Below are 24,654 nucleotides of genomic sequence, written 5' to 3'. Positions count from 1 at the left end.
CTTAGCTTACTAAGTAGGTGAGCTACTTTGTCAAAAGCTTTTCAAGAGACTAAGTACACAGTATCAACTGGATCACCCCTACCCATATGCTTATTGGAACTCTCAAAGAACTCTAAAAGGTTAGGCAGACAGAGCATACCTTCGCAGAAGCCATATTGATTCTTCTTCAGCAACTCTGATCCTTTCCTAGGTTTGATAATTTTATCTTTAATGGTGCTTTCCACCAGTCCCCATCCCCCCAGCCAGTCTGTTTCATCAACTGCAGCTTCTCAGAATACTAAGGAGCAACGAGGCCTCTGTAGGACTGGAGCGGAGCCTCAGGAATGATCATGCTGATGGCCCTAAGAATTTTGCCATTCCACAGCGAGACAAGAGCCTCAACAAGATTACCTGCTCTATCCACTGAAAACTCCCCCAGAGCAGTCAGGAATCTATTAGATATTAACCTTCACAGTACTCTATCTAAGAAGGCTTTGGGTACCCATTTCCCAAGGAGAGGTGCTCAGGAAACCCCGTGCAAGAGATGACCAGTAAAGGCCACTTTCTACTCTACTCTGACAAGGTTCAGGAAATCTGGATTGCTTCCTGCAAAAAGGACTAGCATATTAGGAGGAGGAGTGAAACCATATGAGATTCTAGGGATTGAAAGCGCTTACAACAGATCACCACTTTCATTTGAAGGCAAATCAAACTTTCTTACAGGTAGCTTTTATTCCCCTGCCCCCTCCTGCCCCCCGGAGCACCACATATTTTCCTGAATTCTTAAAGGAAACTATCTACTGCTGTTGAACATGTATAAACCAACTATTGCATCCTGTTTGGAGAGGGGGTGAAATGAAATGGGAGCAGGCAAAAGCCCAACAAGAGCACTGAGTGGATTAAAAGCGAGAATGATGGTTGGGAAGGGGCAGCGACAGAATCCATCACACACGGTTGGGCTCCATGTCATGTTGGAGAAAGAAAAATCACCCTGTTTACATTGAGATCAATCACAGCGTTTGCTCTTCTGCACAGCAGGCACATTCAGGCCTCCCCCCCCCCAACCCCATTATTACCAAAGTACTTGGAAACATTTCTTGTGTTCTGGTATTAATAAACCTCGTCCGATTGCATCACTTGGACAACAGCTGAGTGGGCTATGTCCCAAAATATGGTTTATAAATAATTTCATGAACACACATTCTGCTGTTAAAAGCTGACACTAATTTCACAACTTCTTCTTTTCAAAAGCTCCACTAGTCTAAGGGGAGAGGAGAGATTTGACCAAAATCAGAGCAAGGCACCATGAAGCTTCTCAGGTCAAAACAGGGATCAGGATGCATAATCATAGCTGTCAACCTTCCCTTTTTTGGTGGGAAATTCCCTTATTCCAGCGCCGTTTCCCGCTGCTTCCCGCTGCTATCCCAGACTGTTAGATATCCCGTAGACTGTCCCCGGGACAGGTGAGGCTGCTGATCCCTTATTTTCAAGGCTGCTGATCCCTTATTTTCAAATCTGAAAGTTGACAGCTATGTGCATAATCCTAACTTCTAGTGATTCAGCTTCAAACTCAGTTGGTGGAGCATGAGACTCTTAATCTCAGGATCATGGGTTCAAGCCCCATGTTGGGCAAAAGATTCCTGCACTGCAGGGGGTTGGACTATATGCTTCTCGTGGTCCCTTCCAACTCGACAATTCTATTATTCTGATTTATGAAACAAAACAACACAAAGACCCCACCCCTAGACAAGCTCCTTTGTGGCTCACCTGGAGCTGTCCGTGGTGCTGCAACTGCAACGCCCACCTTGTTTCATGGAGCTGTCCATGGTGCTGCAACTGCAATGCCCACCTTGCCTCATGGGCTGTGATGGGTCAGAACAAGACCTCCAAGTCTCTGGGGACAACCAGGTGCCCATCTAATGCCCACAGGACTGGGAAGAGCCTTTCAGGCAGAACCCAGGCAGGCGGCAGCAGAAATTTGTAGCAGCAATATAGTTCAGCATCAGATGCAGCCACTCCGCCCCCCCCAACACGCTGATCACAGCCTTTAATAGTTCAGCTGCAACACTGTTTCTCCAGGATTTGGTGTGTTCAGTGTAGGGTACAAACTTAATTGTGAATGAGTAGGTTGACATGGGGGTGGGGGCTTCATCTTAATGACCCACTGGAGTAGAGGCATAGTACCTCTCACCCTTGCCCCCAAGTAGCCATTCCTCTCCACCAAGCTGATTTTGCTTTAATGGAGCTGCATTGTTTTGTGTGGTGGTTGGATCACACTGGAAAAGGGAGAAATCCTCAGATCACTTACTGGAGAGCACAGAAATACTTCCAGCTGCACAACAGGAAGCAACTCCCTTGCTGGGGGATACACCTCATTAGCACTGATGGATTATCTGGGTTGCAAACTATGACCATCCACATAGTTGCTTCCTGTCATTTATTAATCCCTCATTCAGGGAGGGAAGGATGCCCAAAGTCTCACCCCTGCAATTGTGTGGCTCCTGCACCATGAACCTTCTCTCCTGAATGTGGATTCCTTGCAACTGCTCTTTTCCTGCAGGAACAGTTTGTGGGGAAACCACTATTATTCACTCCATTTGCTCCTAAAGAAAAGGACAGAAGCTGGTCCATTTGGAGAATATCAGCATTCATTCAAAAAGTTCTGGGATTGAAAGATGCTGAAATGCTGCTGCTGCTGCTGTGAAATTAGTTCGCTGTCTAGGATGGCAAGGTTAATGTTGCTGCTGTTGCTAGGATATGCCACAATATCATTGCTGATCTTGATGGTTCGAATTGGTGCCTTAATTTCCCAGTGGCCTGAGCTGCTTGTGACTTCAGCCTCATTTCAGTTAATCACACTGTCATTCTGGCTGCAGGTTGCCTTTTGACATCTCCATCATCTCTATCAGCAAACCGAGCTGCTTCCATGGACAGCTCCATCCTCCCATAGGTGGTCTTGCCTACAGCAGTAAGAGACCCGGGATGCTTTTTCAAGTGGTGCTGAGAAGGCCATTTTGCATCTCATTTATCCTGTGTCTTTCAGTTGAATGCAGTTCATAGTTTAATGGGGCACAGGAAACAGCCATTTTAAATTCAAACTATATGGATATTCTATTTCTATGAATCCCTGCTGATCTCCTTAAATGTCCCTATGGTTTTTGGTGACAGGTGCCCTTGGACTGAGTTTGGTGCAGAATGTGGCAGGTCCACCTGCTGGGGATGTGTGGGAGGGGCTCCACCACCATGACAGTATCCACCAGTATCCTAGAAGAAAAGCTTCTGGCTTGTTTGTTTTTAGAAAAGGTTATTTTAAACATTTTTTTCAGTTCATTATATATCACCCCCCAAAATTCTTTTACTATTTTACAGCTCCACCACATGTGGTAGAAGGTGCCCTCCTTTTCCTTACATTTACAGCACGTATTTGACCTTGCTTTATACATTTTAGCTAATTTACTAGGGGTTAATTACCAGCGATACATCATTTTCATATAATTTTCTTTCAAAGTACAGCATGCTGTAAACTTTAAATCCCAGTTCCATAACGTCTCCCATGCTGCTTGTGTTTTGGTTTCCTACCTCAGCCCTACTAGGTAGAGGAGCTTGGTCCTCCTCCAGTGTCTCCTTTTGGAGTTATAGCTGATTTTATTGCCAGTTTTCATGCGGATCCATTGTGGGATGAGCCTGTTCTGCTTCTGCTTCTTAGTGAGAAACCGCTTGATCTTGAACGTCTTGTGGGAAGACATACTCGAGCTCCACCAGCCGCTCACCACAATGGCAACAAACGAAAAGAGCTGTTTTTTATAGTTTGGATTGACATTTTAGTTTTTTTCTTTGAACTTTAAAATTGTTCTAATAAAATGCCAAGGTAAAAACAATAAACTGAGGGGGGGGGAGGTCAAAGGGACCTTGTGGTGAAGACTTTCGGCAAGCGGACACAGAGCAGAGGGCCCATCACTCTGGCATGGTTTCCAACGGGGGTGTGAAGCCCGTCAGATTAGTGCCTTCCTTTCTCACACCTCTTCACCCCCCTCACTTTTGCTGCATGATTTACAACAGGAAGTGAGTGGCGTCATTAACCCCTGGGAACATTGTGAAATGGCTCCTAAAGTAGGATGACACTTTCAAATAATTAGATAATCATTATTAATTCATTTGTATTCATTTTAACAACTGTGATTGCAATCTGCTAATGTGACATTAGCAGGACGCTAAAATGTGTGTCTAAAGGAATTCTGAAGACAGTGAAAGATTGTGGGACTGGCAGGAGTAGACTCAAAGATGGGCTTTATTACTGATGTATAAAAATTATAAATGGCTTAATATGAAAAGAAATATCTAAGCGGTTGACATAAAATCCTCACCATCAATACACAGTCATATAAAAATACAACAATCAAATAAAACCTATTAAAAGCTTAATAAAAACAGGGGCGTCTTGTTCGTGTTCTCAGGCATCATTAACTGCAACTGATTGCAGAGAACAGAGCACTGGATGCCTCAACAGAGAGTGTATCAACAGCAGTATTCATGTTTTTCTAGGAAGGAAAAAGAGAGAAGAATGAAGCAAAGATGCAAGAAAGGGTTCCTTTCATTTGCCACACTTCCAGTACAGTTTTCCTAAGGAGAGCTCAGCTCAGTCATTGAAGCAAATGCAACAAGAAGAGCCCCACAGGAACTGAAGTTGTTGAAGCTGCTCCTTCCTTGTTCTCCCTGGGAACACGGACTGCACCAGAAAGTTGAAAGGAAGGTTGGGGGGGGGGGAGAAAAGAAAGTTGAAAGGAAAAGTCAAGAGAGTCAAAGCACTCCATAATGCTTGGGAGCTGTTCAAAACCACATGATTAGAAGCTCCGCTGAAATGTTTGCCACAGATCAAGGAAAGTACCACCAGGGCCAAGAGGATGCCTTCCTTTAAAACAATGTGTGGATGAAGAAAACAAAAGGGAACAGAAACTTTGGCAAATAGGTAACTGGAAAAGCACCTTGCTAGAAACAGGAAGACCAACAACAAAAGCTCTTCAGAGGCCTTAGTAACAAGAGGCTGGCTAGGGAGGTGATTGGACTTTTAGATGACAGGGGAGGCAAAGGTTTGCTAAAGGGTATACAGGTGCTCAGAGGCACATTTGGAGAAGATGCTTGTGGCCTTCTCAGAGGCAGTGAGAACATGATGCTGGATAAGACAGACTTTAGCTGGCAAGTTGTTCTTACATGGAAGGCTTGTGAGCTGTGTGATGGCTTATTCAGAGTCAGAATTTCACTTTTTTCCTGGAACTATGGAACTGCTGTGAGGAACCTCTGCTGGCTGGAACCTTCATTTTGCTCCTTTGCAAGAGGATCTCTACACGGGAGCATTATGTTTGGTAGATTGGTCTAGATGGATGGGAGTTTGTAGCTCTCCCATATTGTATTTTACATGCTCAGATTTTCACCATACAAATTGTAGGAGTTGATAGCCCTACAGGGTCTCAATGATTTTCATATTATATCTGTTATCAGTGACATTCCTACAGGGCAGAAACCCTCCTGCCCCCAGCAGTGCATGATAAATGAGTAAGACGCAAGCTGTGATTGTGCATTAAACAAAATGAATGTAGTTGGGCATCTGGTTGCCATGCAATAATTTTAATCCCAGAATTGTCCAAGAAGATAGAAGCCTGCTCTAAGGAAGTCCTCCATGCCCTGCAGAGGACTCGTTCTCTCTCCCTCTCTCTCTCTCTGTATTTGCCTCAGATGTCTCCCGTTAAATAGCACCCAGCCTATAAAGGTCTCATTGGAGACTGAAGCAACATTAACTCATTAAGTCAATAATTCATGGATTCTTTTATCTAAAGTGGCAACATCACACCATCAATTCGCAAAACAGCCACTTCTCCAAAGTGTGTGTGATGATAATAATGGATTTTCTAACAATACACTCTTGGAACAAGGTCACTGAGCACAGGCACAGGCGGACACAGCAGGGATCTGACCTGGGTTGGCAAAACAAGCTTTCTTATTGAACCTAATTATGAACTATCAAGATAATGGCCCCACACTAAACTGTTTCCTGGGGGATTATTTAGAAATGTGTCAGCCTTTTTAGGCTTAAATATCTGCTGTAAAGATAGAGCAGAAGATGGGAGTACAGGACACATTACATCCTGACTACATCAGTGGAATTCCCAGCTCTCACACACAGCCTCTTGAGCTTAACTTGCCAACAATGGAGTTAAGATATATTAAGGAAACCTTCCTTAATGCCTCGTCATGAGCAGATAAGACAGGGAAACAAATTAACTGCTTGATCACAGGTACCTTCACCTCCCATCCACCCACTTCCAGCCCATCTCCCAGAACATCTTCTTCTGTGGCCCAACACAGGAGCCATTGCAACCACATTGGCGAGGTGGGCAAGACGAGGTCCAAGGGAGAGGTTGCCAGTGTGCTGGTACCTCTCCATCACTGTTCTTGGAGCAGGAGCAAGCAGAAGGGGATGGACTGAGGCTACAAGGGCATTGTGATGCATTTATGGCCAGGGTTGGGTGTAACAGTTATGAAGAGAGGAACCATGGAGATTGCCATGCATTCTGGAGGAGTCCTGCTTAGAAGAGAAACAAGGAGTTTGTGTCTGTGCTGGGTTGCATCTTTTGCAATGAGCTTTGTAAGGGTCTCCTCAGATGCATTTGCAGCAACACTGAATGAAATCCATAACATCTGTTTGGTGTTACCTGAAGGAATTATATGCATATATGTCTCCTCTGTTTGGGTGGGGTACTTCAATGGTTAAACCCACATGATCCTGCATGCACGTTTACCTACACTCACCAGGAAGACTTAATCCCAGAAAACATTAGGAAGCATCAGGTTGTAAAGTTGCTACAAGCCAGTCAGGGTGCATTTACCTGAGAGCAAGCGCCACCGTGGCGCTTGAACCCAAGAAGTGCAAAGGCGTTTGTTCATGTCCTTTGTTTTACTCTCGCCTAGTTTAGAGTTGGGATGCGGGTGGCGCTGTGGTCTAAACCACTGAGCCTAGGGCTTGCTGGTTGGAAGGTTGGCAGTTCAATTCCCTGTGACAGGGTGAGTTCCCATTGTTTGGTCCCTGCTCCTGCCCACCCAGCACAGGGGTCAACAAACTTTTTCAGCAGGGGGCTGGTCCACTGTCCCTCAGACCTTGTGGCGGGCAGGACTATATTTTGAAAAAATAATAATGAATGAATTCCTATGCCCCACAAATAACCCAGAAATGCATTTTAAATAAAAGCACACATTCTACTCATGTAAAAACACCAGGCAGGCCCCACAAATAACCCAGAGATGCATTTTAAATAAAAGGACACATTCTACTCATGTAAAAACACACTGATTCCCGGACCATCCGCGGGCTGGATTTAGAAGGCGATTGGGCTGGATCCGGCCCCCGGCTTTAGTTTGCCTACCCATGACCTAGCAGTTCAAAAGCACATCAAGTGCAAGTAGATAAATAGGTACCACTCTGGTGGGAAGTTAAATGGCGTTTCTGTGCACTGCTCTGGTTCACCAGAAGCGGCTTAGTCATGCTGGCCACATGACCCGGAAGCTGTCTGCAGACAAACGCTGGGCTCCTCAGCCTATAGAGCAAGATGAGCGCTGCAACCCTAGAGCCATCCACGACTGGACCTAACGGTCAGGGGTACCTTTACCTTTAGTTTAGAGTCAAGTTTGAGCCTGTGCATCCTTTTTCCCGGGCAAGCCCTGGTCCACACCCCTTATTGACTTTCACAGACCTGGCTTTCTGGGCTACAGTCTTAGCAGTACACCTCCTTCCTTCCTTCCCCTCCTCTCTCCCCCGGAGCCCCCTGTGCTTTGAAGGAAAGGTCCTCCCATGGCAGACTTCCCCTCCAGCTTGCCTGGCCTGGCTCCAGAAGGCTGGCTGGCTGCCATTTGCCCTGCGGCAGTCTCCTCCTCCACTCCAGCCGACCCTGCAGAGTGCCTGAGTGGTGCCCTCCGCCTGTGTGTTCACCTTCCTTCGCTTGGCCTGCCACACAATGTCACATTCCAGGTTTCCACATGAGAGCACAATGTGCATCCAAAACTTTAGACCTGGAAGCAAAGAGAGAGGAGAGCTGCCTCTTGACAACGATATGAGGGCGTTTGTTTACTCCTTAGAGCTGCTGATTCCACTCCGGATCTCAGAAACAGCTTCTGTCATGAGGACACTTTCATTTACTGGTCCTTTCTCTGAAAGTTTGCAGACAATGACAATTCTCTCACATTTTACCACTGACAGGTGTGTGATGCGTTTTAAGAATTTTGTCTGTTTTCTGCATCCTGGCTCCTGCAATTTGTGATGATAGAAAGAGCCCAACGACCACATTCTCCACTCATGGAAGTGAGTTAACTACAATCATGTAAAGACCTGGACACAAACTGCAAACATAACTTTCTGAAACTGTGGATGGCATAGGATTCACTTCCACTGTTTGGAGTCCAGTAACAGAGACCATGGGGACGCAGGTGGTGCTGTGGTGTGAACCACTGAGCCTTGGGCTTGCCGATTGGAAAGTCGGCGGTTCGAATCCCCGCGATGGGGTGAGCTCCCATTGCTCTGTCCCAGCTCCTGCCAACCTAGCAGTTTGAAAGCATGTCAAGTGCAAGTAGATAAATAGGTACTGCTGTGGCGGGAAGGTAAACGGCGTTTCCGTGCGCTGCCCTGGTTTCTCCAGAAGTGGCTTAGTCATGCTGGCCATATGACCCGGAAAAACTGTCTGCGGACAAACGTCGGCTCCCTCAGCCTGTAAAGCGAGATGAGCGCCGCAACCCCAGAGTCATTCGCGACTGGACTTAACTGTCAGGGATCCTTTACCTTTACCTTTAACAGGGACCATCAGCCTGTGGGAATGTTCAGGGGTGCAGAATATCAGCAGAGTTTATAGACATTCCCCTTTAATTTCACAACGGTAATGCTTGCACAGGTTCGCTAGAACCTCTATAATAATTACTCCTGTAATTTCCCCTTTTTGTTCCCTCTTAAAATACAAGACACGACACAGTCTTTATAAAAGTATTAAAAAGTTTACTCACGTTCTGTTCACAATGTGATCCCAGAAGGCAGACAGCTTTAAAAGGTTACATACACTTAGAATCTATCTTGTAGCAAGATAGTCCTTATCTCTTCTCTTGGCTGAGAGCCAAGAGGGCATGCTTAGATGTTTCCTCATCAAAGGAAGATGGCAGAGAGAGAGAGAGATGGCTGCCTGCCCTGTGCTTTTATCATTTACCTGCACAGGTGAGGCCACACCCACCTCTGGTCACATGTGGAGGAAGTCCGTCCCCAGGAAGTTTACCTGCTTGCTGAACTGACATCCCTCCCCATGTTCTAACATGTACACTCTAGGAATGTTGTCATTGACTGCTCCTGTGTTTACATCCCACACAGCCAACCCCTCTGCAAGAGTTGGCTGACTGTAGGCAGATTCACATATCCAGTTACCAGCACTGTACTTCTGCAATTGAAACCCCCCTATTCCCCCTCAGCTCACAGTCCATTCAGCAGCCACACAGCCATCTGCCCACCGTCTGCAACCTTTGCAGAGGACAGTGGACAACCCACTGCTGAACCCTACATCCTGACTACAGCAGGTGAAAGAGGCAAACATCTGGTGGCAGAAAGAGAGTGCCACCAGCACCAGCACTTATGCAGAGGTTGGGGATCCCTTTGGTGCACGGAGACCTTCCACATCCTGCCCTCTCAACCCCATCCACAGAGTCTATGTTACAAGTTCACATTACCTTTTAAAGCATTCCCTTATTTGGGAAAGGAGATATTGAGTGCCTTTCAAGATGTGCCAGTGACACCGGATTGCCCCCCAATATTTGGGGGGGGGGCTGGCCTGCCCACATCACGTGTGTGTGTGTGTGTGATGTCATGTGTGCATTGTGTGATGTCACACATGTTTCCCAATGCCGCATAGGCTAGTGAAGCATTCTGCTTGGCTGTGTCGGTCCCCACAGCATCTATCAAGGCTGGTGTGACCTCACACCATGCATTCCAGTTCCTGCGGCATCTCCTGACACCATGCAGTCAGGTGCAGCCTTCCACGATGTTATGCCGGGCCCCCTCAATATGGGGGGTGGCCCTAGGCCTCCTTCAAACAAATCTTTGCCCCCTAGAGTTGGTGCACCTGGGATCTGTTCACTGGTCTGGTCCTGCTAGCTAGGATAATGGGAGTTCATTCCAACAACAGCTAGAGACCCAAGTTTGAGAAACACTGGTTTACATGCTGCAATATGGTGGTCTAGAAAAAAAAACAGATGAGTCTGGGGGTGGGAAGCCCTGACTGATTTGCAGACACAAACAATGGGGAGCAATCCTTTGAAATGCAAACTCCTCCAAACTTTGTGATACAGTTCTCCACCCAAAAGCTGTGTGCAAAAGGACATATATTAGTGGAAACTGTGTGCAAAAGTGGTGCTGACTACATAAATTCTTCACATTAAGGGAAATTGCATACAAAATCACATGTATTAAAAGGAATGCACAGACACATGAATTTTCATGAGACCTTTAAAAAAAACATCCTCAGATTGATGCAGAACTCAAGACTACTTCCGGTCTCAAGAAATGGGCAGAGTAATCAATGGCTGAACCCCCCTCTGTGCGTCTGGCTCTAACACAGCAGCACTTCAACATGTGGAAATCTGAGTATTTTTACAGAAATACGTGCTTGCATGAGGTTGTACTGCCTTAAATGAGACAAACACAAAGTTATTTGGTACACAAGAAAAGAGGTGAAGTCGCTCCACATACAGCTCCAAGAGGCCTCTATTAAAAAAAAACACCCTAGCAATTTTGTGATGCTCTAAAGTGGCCCTGATGATTGCTGCCCTCCTGTTGACTGGAGCAGTTTGAACTTCATCTGACATTCCAAGCTAGTTTTCTAAGTCAATATTACCACTGAACGGCGCCCATTGATCAGCCAAGTGAAGCAGCAAGAAATGGATTTGAGCCTGAGGAAAAACCATCACTGGGGAAGCTGCAGATGGGGCTGAGCTGGGAGGAATCCCTTGCCCTGTGAATGGGGCCTGCTCCACAATGTTCCACAGGGTGGTGAGGTAACTGTGGAGCAAGTAAAGAGAGGCAGAAATGCTTAAACCTGAAGGGAAGCCGTAACTCCCTCTTTGCCCTGAGCAGGGGACAACACTGGCCAACTGGAAGAAACCTGTCCCTGCTATTTATCCATGCTGCTAGCTAATCCCCCGCAGCCAAATGAAGGTTAAACCGGCTATTAACTTCCCGCTGGATGGACTCTCAGCAGTCCTCTTTGATTTCCTGCTGACCAAAAGGGATGTGGTCTCAGGGCTGGAGGAGAAAGACGTTGCAAGGCATGAGAGGCTGAGCAGAAAATGCCCCCCCTCAATTCCAAGTCAAGGTTTGCTTCATCGTACTCAGGGCTGGTCAAGGTATTTGTGTACTGGAGGCAGAATTTCCCCCGAGGGCTTCTCCCCACCATGCCTGAAAGCAAAAATACAGGAATAATAAATTAAATGGGCATCATCTTGCTTCCCTTTCAAGTGCCCACGTCACTCTGCTTCATGGAAGGGGCAGCACTCTGTTTTCTGCCACCTTCCTCCGAATCAACTGATAGGAAGTGCCTACAGAGGCTGCTGAATACAGCACAAGATATTATGGGTTGTCCCGTGAATCCACTGGATGACATCGCGGAAGAACATTGCCTCAGGAGAGTGAGGAAAATTCTCAGGGATGATTCACACCCTGGCCGGCACTTTATTGATCTCCTGCCCTCGGGCAGAAGATATAGAAGCATGATTAGTCGCACCAACAGGGTAAAGAACAGCTTCTATCCGTGGGTTGTTAGGGTGCTGAATGAAAAGATAACAACAGGGCAACTGACTTTCAGGTTTGGTGGGTGTGCGTCAGTAAATGAGGGGAATTAAGACTAAGAGAGCTGAGTGGGGGGTGCTCGTGTAATCTCACTGTATACAAGTTGTACAAGTGACAATAAAGTATTTCAAATTTCAAATTTAAAACACGACAGACCTACCTGAAAATTATATTGAGCACTTTCCCCTGCTTTAAGATGTTTTAGACCTCAACGTACATTTCCTTAAAAGCAAGTTCCGCTTAATGAATTCCTTAGAAATACATTGCAGTAGAGTAGGCTTGGGGGACATAGATTGAACTCCTGTCCCCCACCCCACATTAGTAGGTTTTTTGTGGTGGGGTGGAGGACAGAATGAGACACAGAAGCCCAGCTAGTGCTTGCTTCTAGTCCACGGTGCTGAAGCTCACTCATCGGCTACATGTTGTTTGATTCCCATTTTGAGCTCTGTGTTCAGATCCAAAGGACAGTGCCAGGAGAAGCACCTTGGCAAGCTGACAAGGCAGTTCAAAGCACACCTCTCAGAGTGGGCTTTGCTGCTGAATTTTAAGGTGTTTGAACTGAGCCTCTTGGGCTTGCCGATCAGAAGGTTGGCAGTTCGAATTCCTGCGACAGGGTGAGCTCCCGTTGCTCGGTCCCAACTCCTGTCAATCTAGCAGTTCGAAAGCACCCCAAAAAGTGCAAGTAGATAAATAGGTACTGCTCCAGCGGGAAAGTAAACGGCGTTTCCATGTGCTGCTCTGGTTTCGCCAGAAGTGGCTTAGTCATGCTGGCCACATGACCTGAAAAAACTGTCTGGGGAGCAGACAAATGCCGCCTCCCTCGGCCTGTAAAGTGAGATGAGCGCCGCAACCCCAGAGTCGTTCACGACTGGACTTAACTGTCAGGGGTCCTTGACCGTTACCTTTTTAGAGCAAAGTTAGTCTTGACTATGAAGCTGTTTCCTCATCACTGTAATGGGAATCAAGAGCTCCTACGCTGCCATTTGTCACAAATTTACAAGCCAGAAAAACAGTTGCTTTTGTTCTGATCCCATAACTCAAAAGATTGAACCAGAGACGTGGAGGAATCTGGCCCCATTGGATGTTTGTTGCCAACGATGCTCTAGTCACTGCCACACAAAGACCAGGATCACAGCCACACATTGATGTGCCTGTGCCCTTTGGGTTTCAGTAGAAGTGACTGAGCTTTTAGGGATTCACAGAATGCCACCAACCTGGTCCCAACCTCCTGCTGGAAACCTTGACCCAGAGCATCCTCTGGTGAGGGAGAGCCCACCACCTCTTGAGTTCTATTGTTCCATTGTTGACTGCAGTTCCCACCTTGCACATCCACACAAACACAGGCCCATACTCATCTTTGCTGAATTATGTGTATTTTGTATTTAATCTCGTTCATGTCTTGCAAATGTAGAGATCAGGCCAAAACACACCCAGTTCTTGTCTGCAGAGTCCTTATTGTCTTTCTACCATTTTCTTCCATTTTTTTGAAAATCCATTACCTGCAATGCTTATTCTGGAGCCTTACCTGCTCTTTTACCTTTTTTTTCTTTTCTTTTTTGGTGCGGCAAATCTCTGATTTTATTTATTATTATTATTAATAATATTATTATTAAAAAATTACTGTCAGTTTTCACATAACAAATTATTTTAACAACTGTATTTCCCCCCATTTTTTCCCTCCCTCCCCCCTACAACTTCCCTCAGTTCCTCTTTCTGGTTTATTAACACATATTGTTCTCTGCATATTGTAAACATGTAAAAATCTCTAAGCTATCCATCTCTTATGTTAACAAATAAATTTGTGTATGTTTATTCAAAACCTGCCAAGGAGTCCACCTCATTTTGTTGATTCTTTAGATACTTTGTAAAAGGTTCCCATTCTTCTTTAAAGTCACAGTTATCCTTGTCACGTAGTTTGTGCGTCAGTTTTTCCAGTTTCGCATAGTCCATTAATTTCTCGTGCCACTGTTCTTTTGCTGGGATTTCTTCATTCTTCCATCCTTGTGCTATTAATACTCTTGCCGTCGTTGTGGCATACATAAATATATTCTTCATTTTCCTTGGCAGGTCTTTCCCTACAATCCCTAATAAAAATGCTTAAGGCTTTTTTACAAATGTTAGTCTAAACATTTTCTTCAACTCGTTATATATCACTTCCCAATATTTTTTAATTACTCTACATTCCCACCACATATGATAAAAAGTCCCTTCTTTTTCCTTGCATTTCCAACATATATTTGAGCCAGGATAATAGAATTATTGAATTGTAGAGTTGGAAGGGACCCTGAGGCTCATCTGGTCCAACGCCCTGCAATGCAGGAATCTCAGCACATGGTCCCCCATCCAATTAGAAACCATACTGGACTCCGATTAGCTTTGCAAATGTGCCAGCAGTTTTATTGCTGCACCACTAGGAGGAACATACCAGGCATTCGCCATTAACTATAAGCTCCATTCACATAACAAAAACTACTGTAGAGATATCAAAAGTTTCAAAAGTAAGGAGTGCATGACTTCGCAGGGGGTCCTCAGTACTTAGCTGATTGGGAACCACTGCTCTAGTTCATTGTTAATACAGTGGTACCTTGGGTTACATATGCTTCAGGTTACATACGCTTCAGGTTACAGACTCCGCTAACCCAGAAATAGTGCTTCAGGTTAAGAATTTTGCTTCAGGATGAGAACAGAAATCATGCTCCAGCAGCAGCGCAGCAGCAGGAGGCCTCATTAGCTAAAGTGGTGCTTCAGGTTAAGAACAGTTTCAGGTTAAGAACGGACCTCCAGAACGAATTAAGTATTTAACCCGAGGTATCACTATACACATTTTCTGTGTTCTGAAATGATCATAAACATACTGGCTGTGGCTCCAAAAGGGATGGCTTCCACTCCTCTTCTCTCAGCCACCTCTGCCCACCCCCTTTGACCTTCACTTCCACTTCAGCACAGTGCTGCACCTGCTTTCTTGGTCAATGGTTTGCATTTGTCTTGTGAGCCTTGAGCACCTGCTCTGTGCCTTGAGACAAGGTTACAATGGGCTTAGAAATGGGACTCAATGTGGTGACCAGGGCTTGCTCAGCTTTGCGGCATTTGCTGTTGTGTGAAAGGTTTCTTCTTTCCAGTTTTTCCATTGTTCTGCCATGGTGGGTGGGTGGCGATTGGCAGGGGCCTTCTGGGGCTACAATATTTACCAGATTCTCAACAAGTCTCAACAAGTCAGATGTAGAGTAGAAACAAGTCAACAAGTCAGATGTAGAGTAGGAAAAAAAGCAATTCCATTTCTACACGCACCCACACCCCTTGTCTAACAATGCGTGAAGAGTTCAGGCAGAACTCAATTCTTCACTGTGTAGAAGCCTGTAGAGCAGCCAAGTCCAAAGTCTGTTTTGGGGGTCTAATCCAGCCCACCGGTCGGTGGTCTAATCCAGCCCTTGTGGCAGTAAAATCCTTAAAAAACCTCAACAATTTCAACCCTTAAAAAAGCTCAATCCTAAAGAAAGGTTAACAAGTTTGGTTGGCCCTTTGGTCGGCCCTCACAGCCTTTCACTTCACCACTGCTATAGAGGAAACTGCAAAGAAAGAAATGAGCAGAAGCCAACAAGTTTTACTCTGGTGGGGCAGCAGCACATGGAAGTGCCTCAGTAGCTCCTAAAGACCCCAGGGATGTCCCAGGAAAATTCCAAAGCACATGGTTGGACCAGACCTGTGGTTGATCTAGCCCAGTACTTTTCCTCTGATGGGGGCAAGACAGAGGTCAACCATGTTGCATTTTATTTCTACGTTTTATGTTAGTTTATTTTTTCTTAAGGAAGTAAATTGGAAATGTCAGTCTTGGCATGTGCATAGATGCCGCTGTTTTATGAAAGGAAATAAGCGGATGGCAAGTTGTGGATTCAGCAAGGAAATGATAGAAATTCTAAACAATAGGGCTCCTCCTGTCTGTGCCCTGGTCAGGCACACAACGCCCTCCCCCCTTTCCCTGTTTCTGCATAGAGAGACCAAAAGAGCCTGAGGATGCCAAGGCTCTGCCCTGTGCAGGAGACAAATTGGGATTCCCAGTTAGTCACAGATGTTTAATTTAATTACAATTAATGAATTACAGTTTACCCTGAGGGGAAATTGGCTTTCCTTGCCAAAGAGGTGTTTAGTGAAGAGCGTTCAAATTCATGACCCAGACCTCAGATTAACAGGCTGCCCATTAAGAATGCATGAGTAGCTTTAAAGGCTGCATTTATCTGTTATGGTCCTTTTAATCACTTGTAATGTCTTAAAGAAGATCATCAAATGGTAAAATCCTACAAATTAGGATTCTAACCTTGCCATAGCTGTTAAAGGGGCACTTTCCCTACTGACAAAAATCACCACTGAGGTGCCAAGGCTTTGCCAGTGTGGGAAGAAGGAGGAAGAGCCCTGGAGAGGAGCAGAGGAGCCACACAGGAACAGCAGAAGGGACCTCCCTGTGAAATGCCCAAATGTGTAATTGTCACCAAGAATGGGGTTCTCCGTAATGATGGCATGAGAGGCCTGCATAAGAAGCTGGCAGCCTAATCCCTACATATTATAATTATTTCTTATTATTCATTAAATTTCTATATCACCCTTCATCCCAAGACCACACAGAAAGTCACATGAAACCATCCCTGGCATCTCCAGTTCATAGAATCATAGAATTGCAGAGCTGGAAGGTACCATGAGGGTCATCTAGACCAACCCCCTCAAATGCAGGAATATAAAAACGCCAAAATACATAACACGCCTTTAGCACAAAATATGCCTTAGCCTCCTCCATTTTGACTCTAAGGGGGAGGGGGGCACTGACTGGGCCACCAGGTGGCTCAAGGTGGAACAGGAAAGCAGGTAGAAAGTTGACAGGGGAGCCCTCAAATGGTACTAGGGGATTAGGGAGATCTGTATCCATTTCTGAAGTGCAGGCCAGTTGTGGCTGCCACCACCTGTGACGTTAACATATGAGAGTGCTGGAGGTGAAATAGTTAAACAAGTTACCCAATCAGAACCCGGGGGGGTGGAGTCAGAGGGACTATAAAACCAGTTCTGGGAGGGGCGAAGGAGGAGTTCGTTGGGAGTTGGATGGTTGGTTGGAGTGGGAGTGAATTGGGATAGAGCCTGTGGGTAGGTTGAGTTAGTGTAGCGAAATAAGCTGAGTCAGGAACAGTTAGGGGCTAGGAAGACAAGTAAATATCTGAGAGGTGGTTTAGTGAGTGAGAGCAGGTAGTGGAAGTTATAGGTCTGGATAGGCACCCCATGATTGTAATTGACCGATACCGTTTATGAAACCACACACTTGTTGAACTGCAATAAATAAAGAGAAGTTTATGTTCCAATTTAAACCTGACTGGACTCAGTATTGTACCAGGTAGGGCCTGGGTGGTGGCAGCGAGGAATAAAGTGGTTGCACAGGGATCAATAGACGGTGAAACGTCGGGGGACCCTGTGGGATCGCCACACCACCCTCCGGCGTTTTGCGTCTGGCTAGGCAGGACAGGACCTAGGTGATGTATGGACCAAAGGGTTTAGGAGGAATCAGTAGGCATAGAGAAACTTTCCACCTCAAAGCCAGAGTGAGGAAAGGTTTCATAAAGAATAAGCCTGAGAGACCAGTGGGAAATCAGGTTGGGACTATAAGAAACTAAATGTGGATTTGCCGGAAGGGAGCAGCAGACTGCAGTCAGAACTTGGAAACTACCCAAGTCTATGATGACATGGCAGGCTTGCTTGGCCTACCAGGAGCTCCTTGACTGGGCTGCTGTTTTCCTGCCAGTAGCCATTGCTTTTCTCTTCAAGACTCACTCATAGGAGCAATTGGACCTTCCAACTGGGAGCAGCCAAAAAAGAACTAGCAATAGATAAGTCAGTCCAAAAAGATAAGTTTACGGCACGTTGAGTCCCTTGCATTAGCACATCCTCTTGCCATATCAATTTCATACTGCAGATTGGATGAAATAAGCCTGCCGAGCAAGTTCCAAGGCCTTTAGACCCGCAGCTCAGTTTCTGCTGCTTGAAGCCAACAAACTGATAGGCACCAGCCTTAGTTTTCCCCACCCCACCACCTGATTGAACCAGCTGGTACTTCTTAATTTCACTCAGACAAATACTTATTTAATAATAATAATAATAATAATAATAATAATAATAATAATAATAACAATAATAATTTATTATTTATACCCCGCCCATCTGGCTGGGCTTCCCCAGCCAGTCTGGGCGGCTTCCAAAAGAATATTAAAAAACTGTGATACATCAAACATTAAAAGCATCCCTAAACAGGGCAGCCTTCAGATGTCTTCTAAAAGTCTGGTAGTTGTTCTCTTTGACATCTGGTGGGAGGGCGTTCCACAGGGAGGGCGCCACTACTGAGAAGGCCCTCTGCCTGGTTCCCTGTAACTTGGCTTCTCGCAGTGAGGGAACAGCCAGAGGCCCCCGGTGCTGGACCTCAGTGTCCGGGTAGAACGATGGGGGTGGAGACGCTCCTTCAGGTATACTGGACCGAGGCCGTTTAGGGCTTTAAAGGTCAGCACCAACACTTTGAATTGTGCTCGGAAACGTACTGGGAGCCAATGTAGGTCTTTCAAGACCGGTGTTATGTGGTCTCGGCTCCCAGTCACCAGTCTGGCTGCTGCGTTCTGGATTAGTTGTAGTTTCTGGGTCACCTTCAAAGGTAGCCCCACTCTGAATCACTTGGGTGAGGGAAATACCTGCATTCACCAGCAGACTTTTGAGCTGGAATGTGTTGAGTGGAGTCCTTTGAACACTTTAAAAAATGCCACGTTTTGTGATGTGCAGCTTTCAGCTTCATTCACAGGTTAGCTGCCATGCGGGTGGAGCTTCTCCCAAAGCTGCTTCAGCAACAGGAGCCCATGGCTGGGAACTTTGGTCCATCTGGTGCAGTATTGTCTCCATTGAGGGGAACAGCTCTCCAGAGCTTCAGGCAGGAGTCTTTCCCATCCCTACTGGAGATACCAGGGACTGAACCTGGGACCTGCCACTTGCAAGGCAAACACTCCACCACTGAGCTCACTCACCACCCCTGGAGAGCAATGAGGGATCCCAGCAACCCCACTTTTGGCAACCTGTGGGAATGTTGGGGACAGTAGGAGAGGATATACAGTCATACCTCTTGTTACGTTTGGTTCAGGTTACATCTTTTCAGGTTGTGTCCCGCAGTGACCTGGAAGTACCAGAAAGGGTTACTTCCAGGTTTCGCTGCTCACGCATGCGCAGACACTCAAAATGACGTCATGCACATGCGCAGAATCGGCTAATCGTGACCCGTGCAAGCGCAGGTGCGGGTTACATTCTGCTCATGTTGTGAACAGGGCTCCGGAATGGATCCCGTTCTCAACCAAATATATCACTGTATTGATATATATTATCCTTCCTAACTCACACTAGTGAGTCATACATATATAAAGCAGAGCTCATTCCCCTTTACACAGCAAGAAACTAGTTACAGATTCATTTGAATCTCTTTAGTTAAGCAAACCAATCTGGCATGCTCACATTGGAGTATATTCCTGGTAAGACCCCTTTGTTTCCCTCCTAAAAGAATAAAGACCCAAGAGTCTTCCTTGTAAGTAAGTTTACTCACATGCAGTTCACAGTATGATCCCTGAAGGCAGGCTTTAGCTTGTGATACAGTGTGGATTACATCCTTGTAAGGAAGGGCCCATGTGCTGCTGGCAGAGAGCCAGCAGACAGCATCAGGAGCAGTGGCCAAAATGGAAGGGAGAGCATCAAGAGAGGAAGATGGCTGCATGACTGGACCTTATGTTAGGTCTGCAAGGGCCATGCCCACCTACCTGGTCACATGCAGGGGGAGGATGCTCCAGACCAGGTGCAACAGGAAATTCTACCTTGGCTGGAGTAACACCCCCTGTCTGTGTCCACTCTAGGGAAACAAGGAATGTTGTATTTGACTGCTCCAATAGATTACATCCCACACAAGCAACCTCCTTGCTTCTCAGCAGAAGCAGAATTGCCTGGAGGATGTGATGATTTGCCTCGGTCTTTGAGTATTTATTTTTCTACTGTCTTTAGGCCCTCCAAGTGGCATGAAACCCTCACCTTCCCATCTTCATTCTGATTTGTCTGTATTCCTTCCCTGGCCTTAGTAAAGGAACTTAGAACAGAATACCCCTGAGGTAAATTGCATTGACATGACTCTTGCAGCAAGTAATGTCTTGCTAATGAGATAAAAGGAGGGAACCAAATAAGTCAATAGCAACTCCTGCACTGGTTTTTCATGCCTGCCTTTCCTCTGATGCATATATTTATGGAGCATATCTGTGAACAAGATTCTGTTGTTGTTCCAGCACAGGGAATAGTTTCAAAAAGGATAACAAGTGGCAGCAGTCAGAGGCTGCAAGGCTCTAACATAAGAACGTAGGAACAGCCTGCTGGGTGAGGCCAACGGCCCATCTAGTCCGCCATCTTGGGGTGGCCAACCAGATGCCTGTGGGAAACCCGCAAGCAGGATTTGGGCACAAGAGCATTCTCCCTTCCTGTGGTTTCCAGAAACTGGCATTGTTGCCTCCAACTGTGGAGGCAGACCATAGTCACTATGGCTCTATCTGTCTTGGCTAGCGAAGCTGTTTTCAGTTTGTGGGAGAAGAAATGCACCTCCACATTGACCAAGAGAACCAAGGGTGTGATATGGGTGCAATTGCCCTTTTACATCTTGGGCTGTGGCATTGGATGTGATTTTCCTGCTAGGTATTCACTTGGATGTGGAGAGCGTGCAGCCAGAGGTTTGTAAGGGGCAGAAAATCCCTGGCCAGTGCACAGCATCAGAGGCGGGGTCACGACCTTCCCTTCTATTGATCCACCCTCTCTAATTTCCACAGCTTGCTGAGGTTTGTTCTTCCAACCTGCTGGTGTACATTAGAGCAGAAATCCATAACGCAGCCCTGTTCATCCAAGCACAGGAAGAAACTAAATTAAATGTTAAAAAACAATCTGAGGCCAGAGTTGGGGACGATTCATCATGATCCTGGATGTCACCCAGGCAGGATGGCCAAGAGGGCTTTGGGCAAGGGGGACGGGGTTCAGGAGATGGTGGGTGGAGCCTGAAGGAGGCCGTCATTTGCCACACCCAGAAGGAGAACTTAAGAAGTCAGAAGTCAGTGCTAGTCAAGGAAAGTTAAATGTAAACCTCTGTGCTTAAATAAATGGTTTGTGGGCTCTTGAGGACATTACATGGCTCATCCACACTTCCATTTGTCAGTGATTTTTAGGCACAGGTCCAAAAGGTTTTCCTTTTGCCCTGCCACTTTCCCCGGGGTAACCCATGGGTCTACTGCTGAACTGGGACAGATGTTATTGGGTTTTCTGCAGATGGACACCTGTTCCGATGCAGCAATATGTGGAGGGTTTTCCCAGTGAAAGCAGAAGAACAAAGGAAAACCTTGGGGACCCATGCCTTGAAATCACAGAAAAAAGAGCGTCTCCACCCCCATCGTTCAGCCTGGACACTGAGGTCCAGTGCCGAGGGCCTTCTGGTGGTTCCCTCACTGCGAGAAGTGAGGTTACAGGGAACCAGGCAGAGGGCCTTCTTGGTAGTGGCGCCCGCCCTGTGGAACGCCCTCCCATCAGATGTCAAGCAAATAAACAACTATTTTACTTTTAGAAGACATCTGAAGGCAGCCCTGTTTAGGGAAGTTTTTAATGTTTGGAGTTTTATCATGTTTTTAATCTGTTGGGAGCTAGGTAAAAAGAATAAAAAATAATAATTGATGATGATGATGATGATGACGACGACGACTCCTCAGGTAGATGCAGTGCTGCTACACGGTTTTCTTCCATATGTCCTTTCCGATACTCCAGAGCTGCTCCACAACTTCCAGCAAGGCATCCAAATGTTTGAGCCTCCATCTGCCCTTCTCTGGCTTCCTTTGGTGCAGGGGTCTTGGAAGAAGCACCTTGCTATTCAGGGCAGCAGGTTCATGCAATCTTTGGAGCATGAAACATGACCTGTGGGCTGAAAACTTGAACACACCGCTGAAGTATGCGCAAGGAAACTGTACTAACGAACACAGCAATTTCAAATAAACTTCAAGGGCAGTGTTCTACTAACTCATCCTGTCAGCACAAGGGTTACTACTAGTGCAATGGGACTCCTCCCTCAGCTCAGAACAGCCATTAGCTAACCTAGCTCACGTCAGAAAGGACATTAAAAAGAAGAAGAGAAAGCCACTGAGCTCAGCTTGGTACCTTAGGTGAGCGCCCAGCTCCCCCATCCATGCTACTGAGGCCACTGAGGAAATGGGGAGCCTGGATGTAGACCTCCCAGATACCCTCCCCACTAGAAATTAAAAGATTACACAAAACCCCACATGACAGCTTTTTGATGAAAAGCAAACCCTGGTACAGTATACAATACACAAGAGTGATGGCAACTGAGTGTCCCTTGGCTAAACGACTGGCCTTCCTTCCATCCACTGCTCAATTTGTTGACCCAGCAGATATAAAAAGTTGTGAATTGGCCGGGATACCTGAGGACAGATTCAAATCTTTTCACAATTGTATGGTTTGCTTTTTCTCCACGAACCAGATAGGCTCCAACGTCCCTGAAAACTGTAGTTTTCACAATTTAAAGTACAACATTTACCGTGGCTTTTATCAAAGATTTCAGTTCCCTTCATCTTAAGGAAAATAACCCTTTTATTTTGTTGTGGACATAAAATTATGGCCCTGGGAAAATTGGAAGCATTTCTGTTGCGGGAAATCAATTTTCTCACTGCCACGTATGCTCAATATGTCACTGCCATCACCCAGATAATAATGGGAAAGTATGGCGAAAATGATGGGTAGAAGAAGCTTCAGCACAGAATGAGGCAACGCCCCCCTCTCCCCCCAGGTAGAGTTGCTCTTCAAAAATAAAATAAAAATAAATGTAGATCCTCCACCCAACTTTCTTTTTGATTAAGTATTTCCAGCCACCATCAGTTTGAGATGCTGGTAACACTGCTGAGAAATTGACTGTCTAAACCCTTCTTTCTTTCTTTCTTTCTTTCTTTCTTTCTTTCTTTCTTTCTTTCTTTCTTTCTTTCTTTCTCTCTCCCCTCCCTCCCTTAGTTCTGAGTACCAAATATGCTTTTCAAGTCTCCTCTGGGACTGCAGAAAGGTTGCTGAATTTTGTCGTATAATTTTATCCCCCCCCCCCCAACATTTTCACAATAATCTTCATATCAAATAATTAAATTGTTCATAAATTAACTTCCCACCTCTACAGTGTTTCTGCGCAAACCTTTTCCACTGTACAGTGGTACCTCAGGTTACATACACTTCAGGTTACATACACTTCAGGTTACACACTCCACTAAGCCAGAAATAGTGCTTCAGGTTAAGAACTTTGCTTCAGGATGAGAACACAAATCATGCTCTGGCGGCGCGGCGGCAGCAGGAGGCCCCATTAGCTAAAGTGGTGCTTCAGGTTAAGAACAGTTTCAGGTTAAGTACGGACCTCCGGAACGAATTAAGTACTTAACCCGAGGTACCACTGTATTATATCTTTATCCATTACAAAATGTTTCCCTATTAGTTATTTTATCATTTTTCTTCCGCTGCTTCTATCTCAAATCTTGCCTGCGATGTCATTTGACTTTAATTTTCATAAAAATAGTTCACGACAGGCCTCCATTCTTCTATAGAGAGTTCATCATTTTGATCTCTTAATTCTGCTGTCATTTCTGCATAGTCTGTTACTTTCAAAATCTACTCCTCCTTTGTTGGAGCCTGCTCTTTCAGATGGAGTATAAGCTTATTTTAATATACCTTTCTTCTTCTTCTTTTTAAAATAATTTTTATTTGGTTTTACAAATTTGTTCATATTCATCCGTAGTAAAACAAAAAATAAAAAATTCACAAGATTCTTCCAAATCTCAAGACTTCCCTCCTCCCCTCCGTGGGTTATTTGAGTAACTTTTTAACTGCATATTATAAGTCCATCCAATCTACTGTCCTCCATTGTATCAGAAATTATTTAAAGAGTTATTAAAAACCTGCCTAAGAGGTTCAAGTGTTTACAGTGGTTTTTCAAATAATCTAAATTTGTCCCATTCTTTTGATCCTCCTGGTTTCTGATTTTCCTGGTTAATCTTGCCATCTCTGCATAGTCCAGTAGTTTCATCTGCCAGTCCACCCTGGTAGGTACTTGGTACTTTCATTCTTTGTATAGGGTACCTTTGCATGAGCTAATACGTTTTTATCCCTCTGGAGCTGTGCTGTATCTTTGAACCTTTGTCCTTCTAGGCTGTGATGCTTTATGGTTTACATTTTTTATCCCTTGTTTTCTTTTGGTTTGTTAGTGAACTTGTCTTTCTAACAAATCAATACACATATTTATATATAAGAGAAGAAGTTGTAGCCCCCTTCCTCTGATCCACCTGCTGCTAGAGGTGAGGCTGGGCAGAATGGAGTGTGGTGTAGTGGTTAAGAGCGGTGGACTCGTAATCTGGTGAACTGGGTTCGCGTCTCCGCTCCTCCACATGCAGCTGCTGGGTGACCTTGGGCTAGTCACACTTCTCTGAAGTCTCTCAGCCCCACTCACCTCACAGTGTGTTTGTTGTGGGGGAGGAAGGGAAAGGAGAATGTTAGCGTCTATGAGACTCCTTCGGGTAGTGATAAAGAAGGATATCAAATCCAAACTCTTCTCTTCTTCTTCTTCCTGGTTGTGGCTCTGGGGACCACCTTTCAAGACCCAAGAAAGACGACCTCCTGATTTCCACAGGCCTTCACAGAGCATAGGAAGTGGCCTTATGCCAGGTCCAAATCCAGGAGCATAGGGGGGCAGGGGGGCCATG

At 45.6% G+C, this 24,654-nt stretch overlaps 1 protein-coding gene across 1 annotated transcript; it reads right to left on the bottom strand.

Annotated features, from left to right (window-relative positions):
• Positions 1-2,563: 2,563 nt before the first annotated feature.
• LOC310664773 (large ribosomal subunit protein eL39-like) lies at positions 2,564-3,767 on the bottom strand (the record flags this gene model as incomplete). The annotated part of the gene is made up of 2 exons (XM_083414323.1): positions 3,559-3,767; positions 2,564-2,582 (listed from the first exon to the last, which is right to left on the bottom strand). Exons 1-2 carry the CDS (start codon positions 3,723-3,725, stop codon positions 2,564-2,566), a joined length of 186 nt encoding a protein of 61 aa, XP_083270449.1. The 5' UTR covers positions 3,726-3,767.
• Positions 3,768-24,654: the final 20,887 nt, after the last annotated feature.

Source organism: Podarcis tiliguerta (genome assembly GCF_965153285.1).
Source record: "Podarcis tiliguerta genome assembly, chromosome: 14".
In the NCBI taxonomy this organism is placed as follows: Eukaryota; Metazoa; Chordata; class Lepidosauria; order Squamata; family Lacertidae; genus Podarcis; species Podarcis tiliguerta.
The sequence above is the reverse complement of the archived record's forward strand: the minus strand, read 5'-3'. Positions and strand labels throughout refer to the sequence as shown.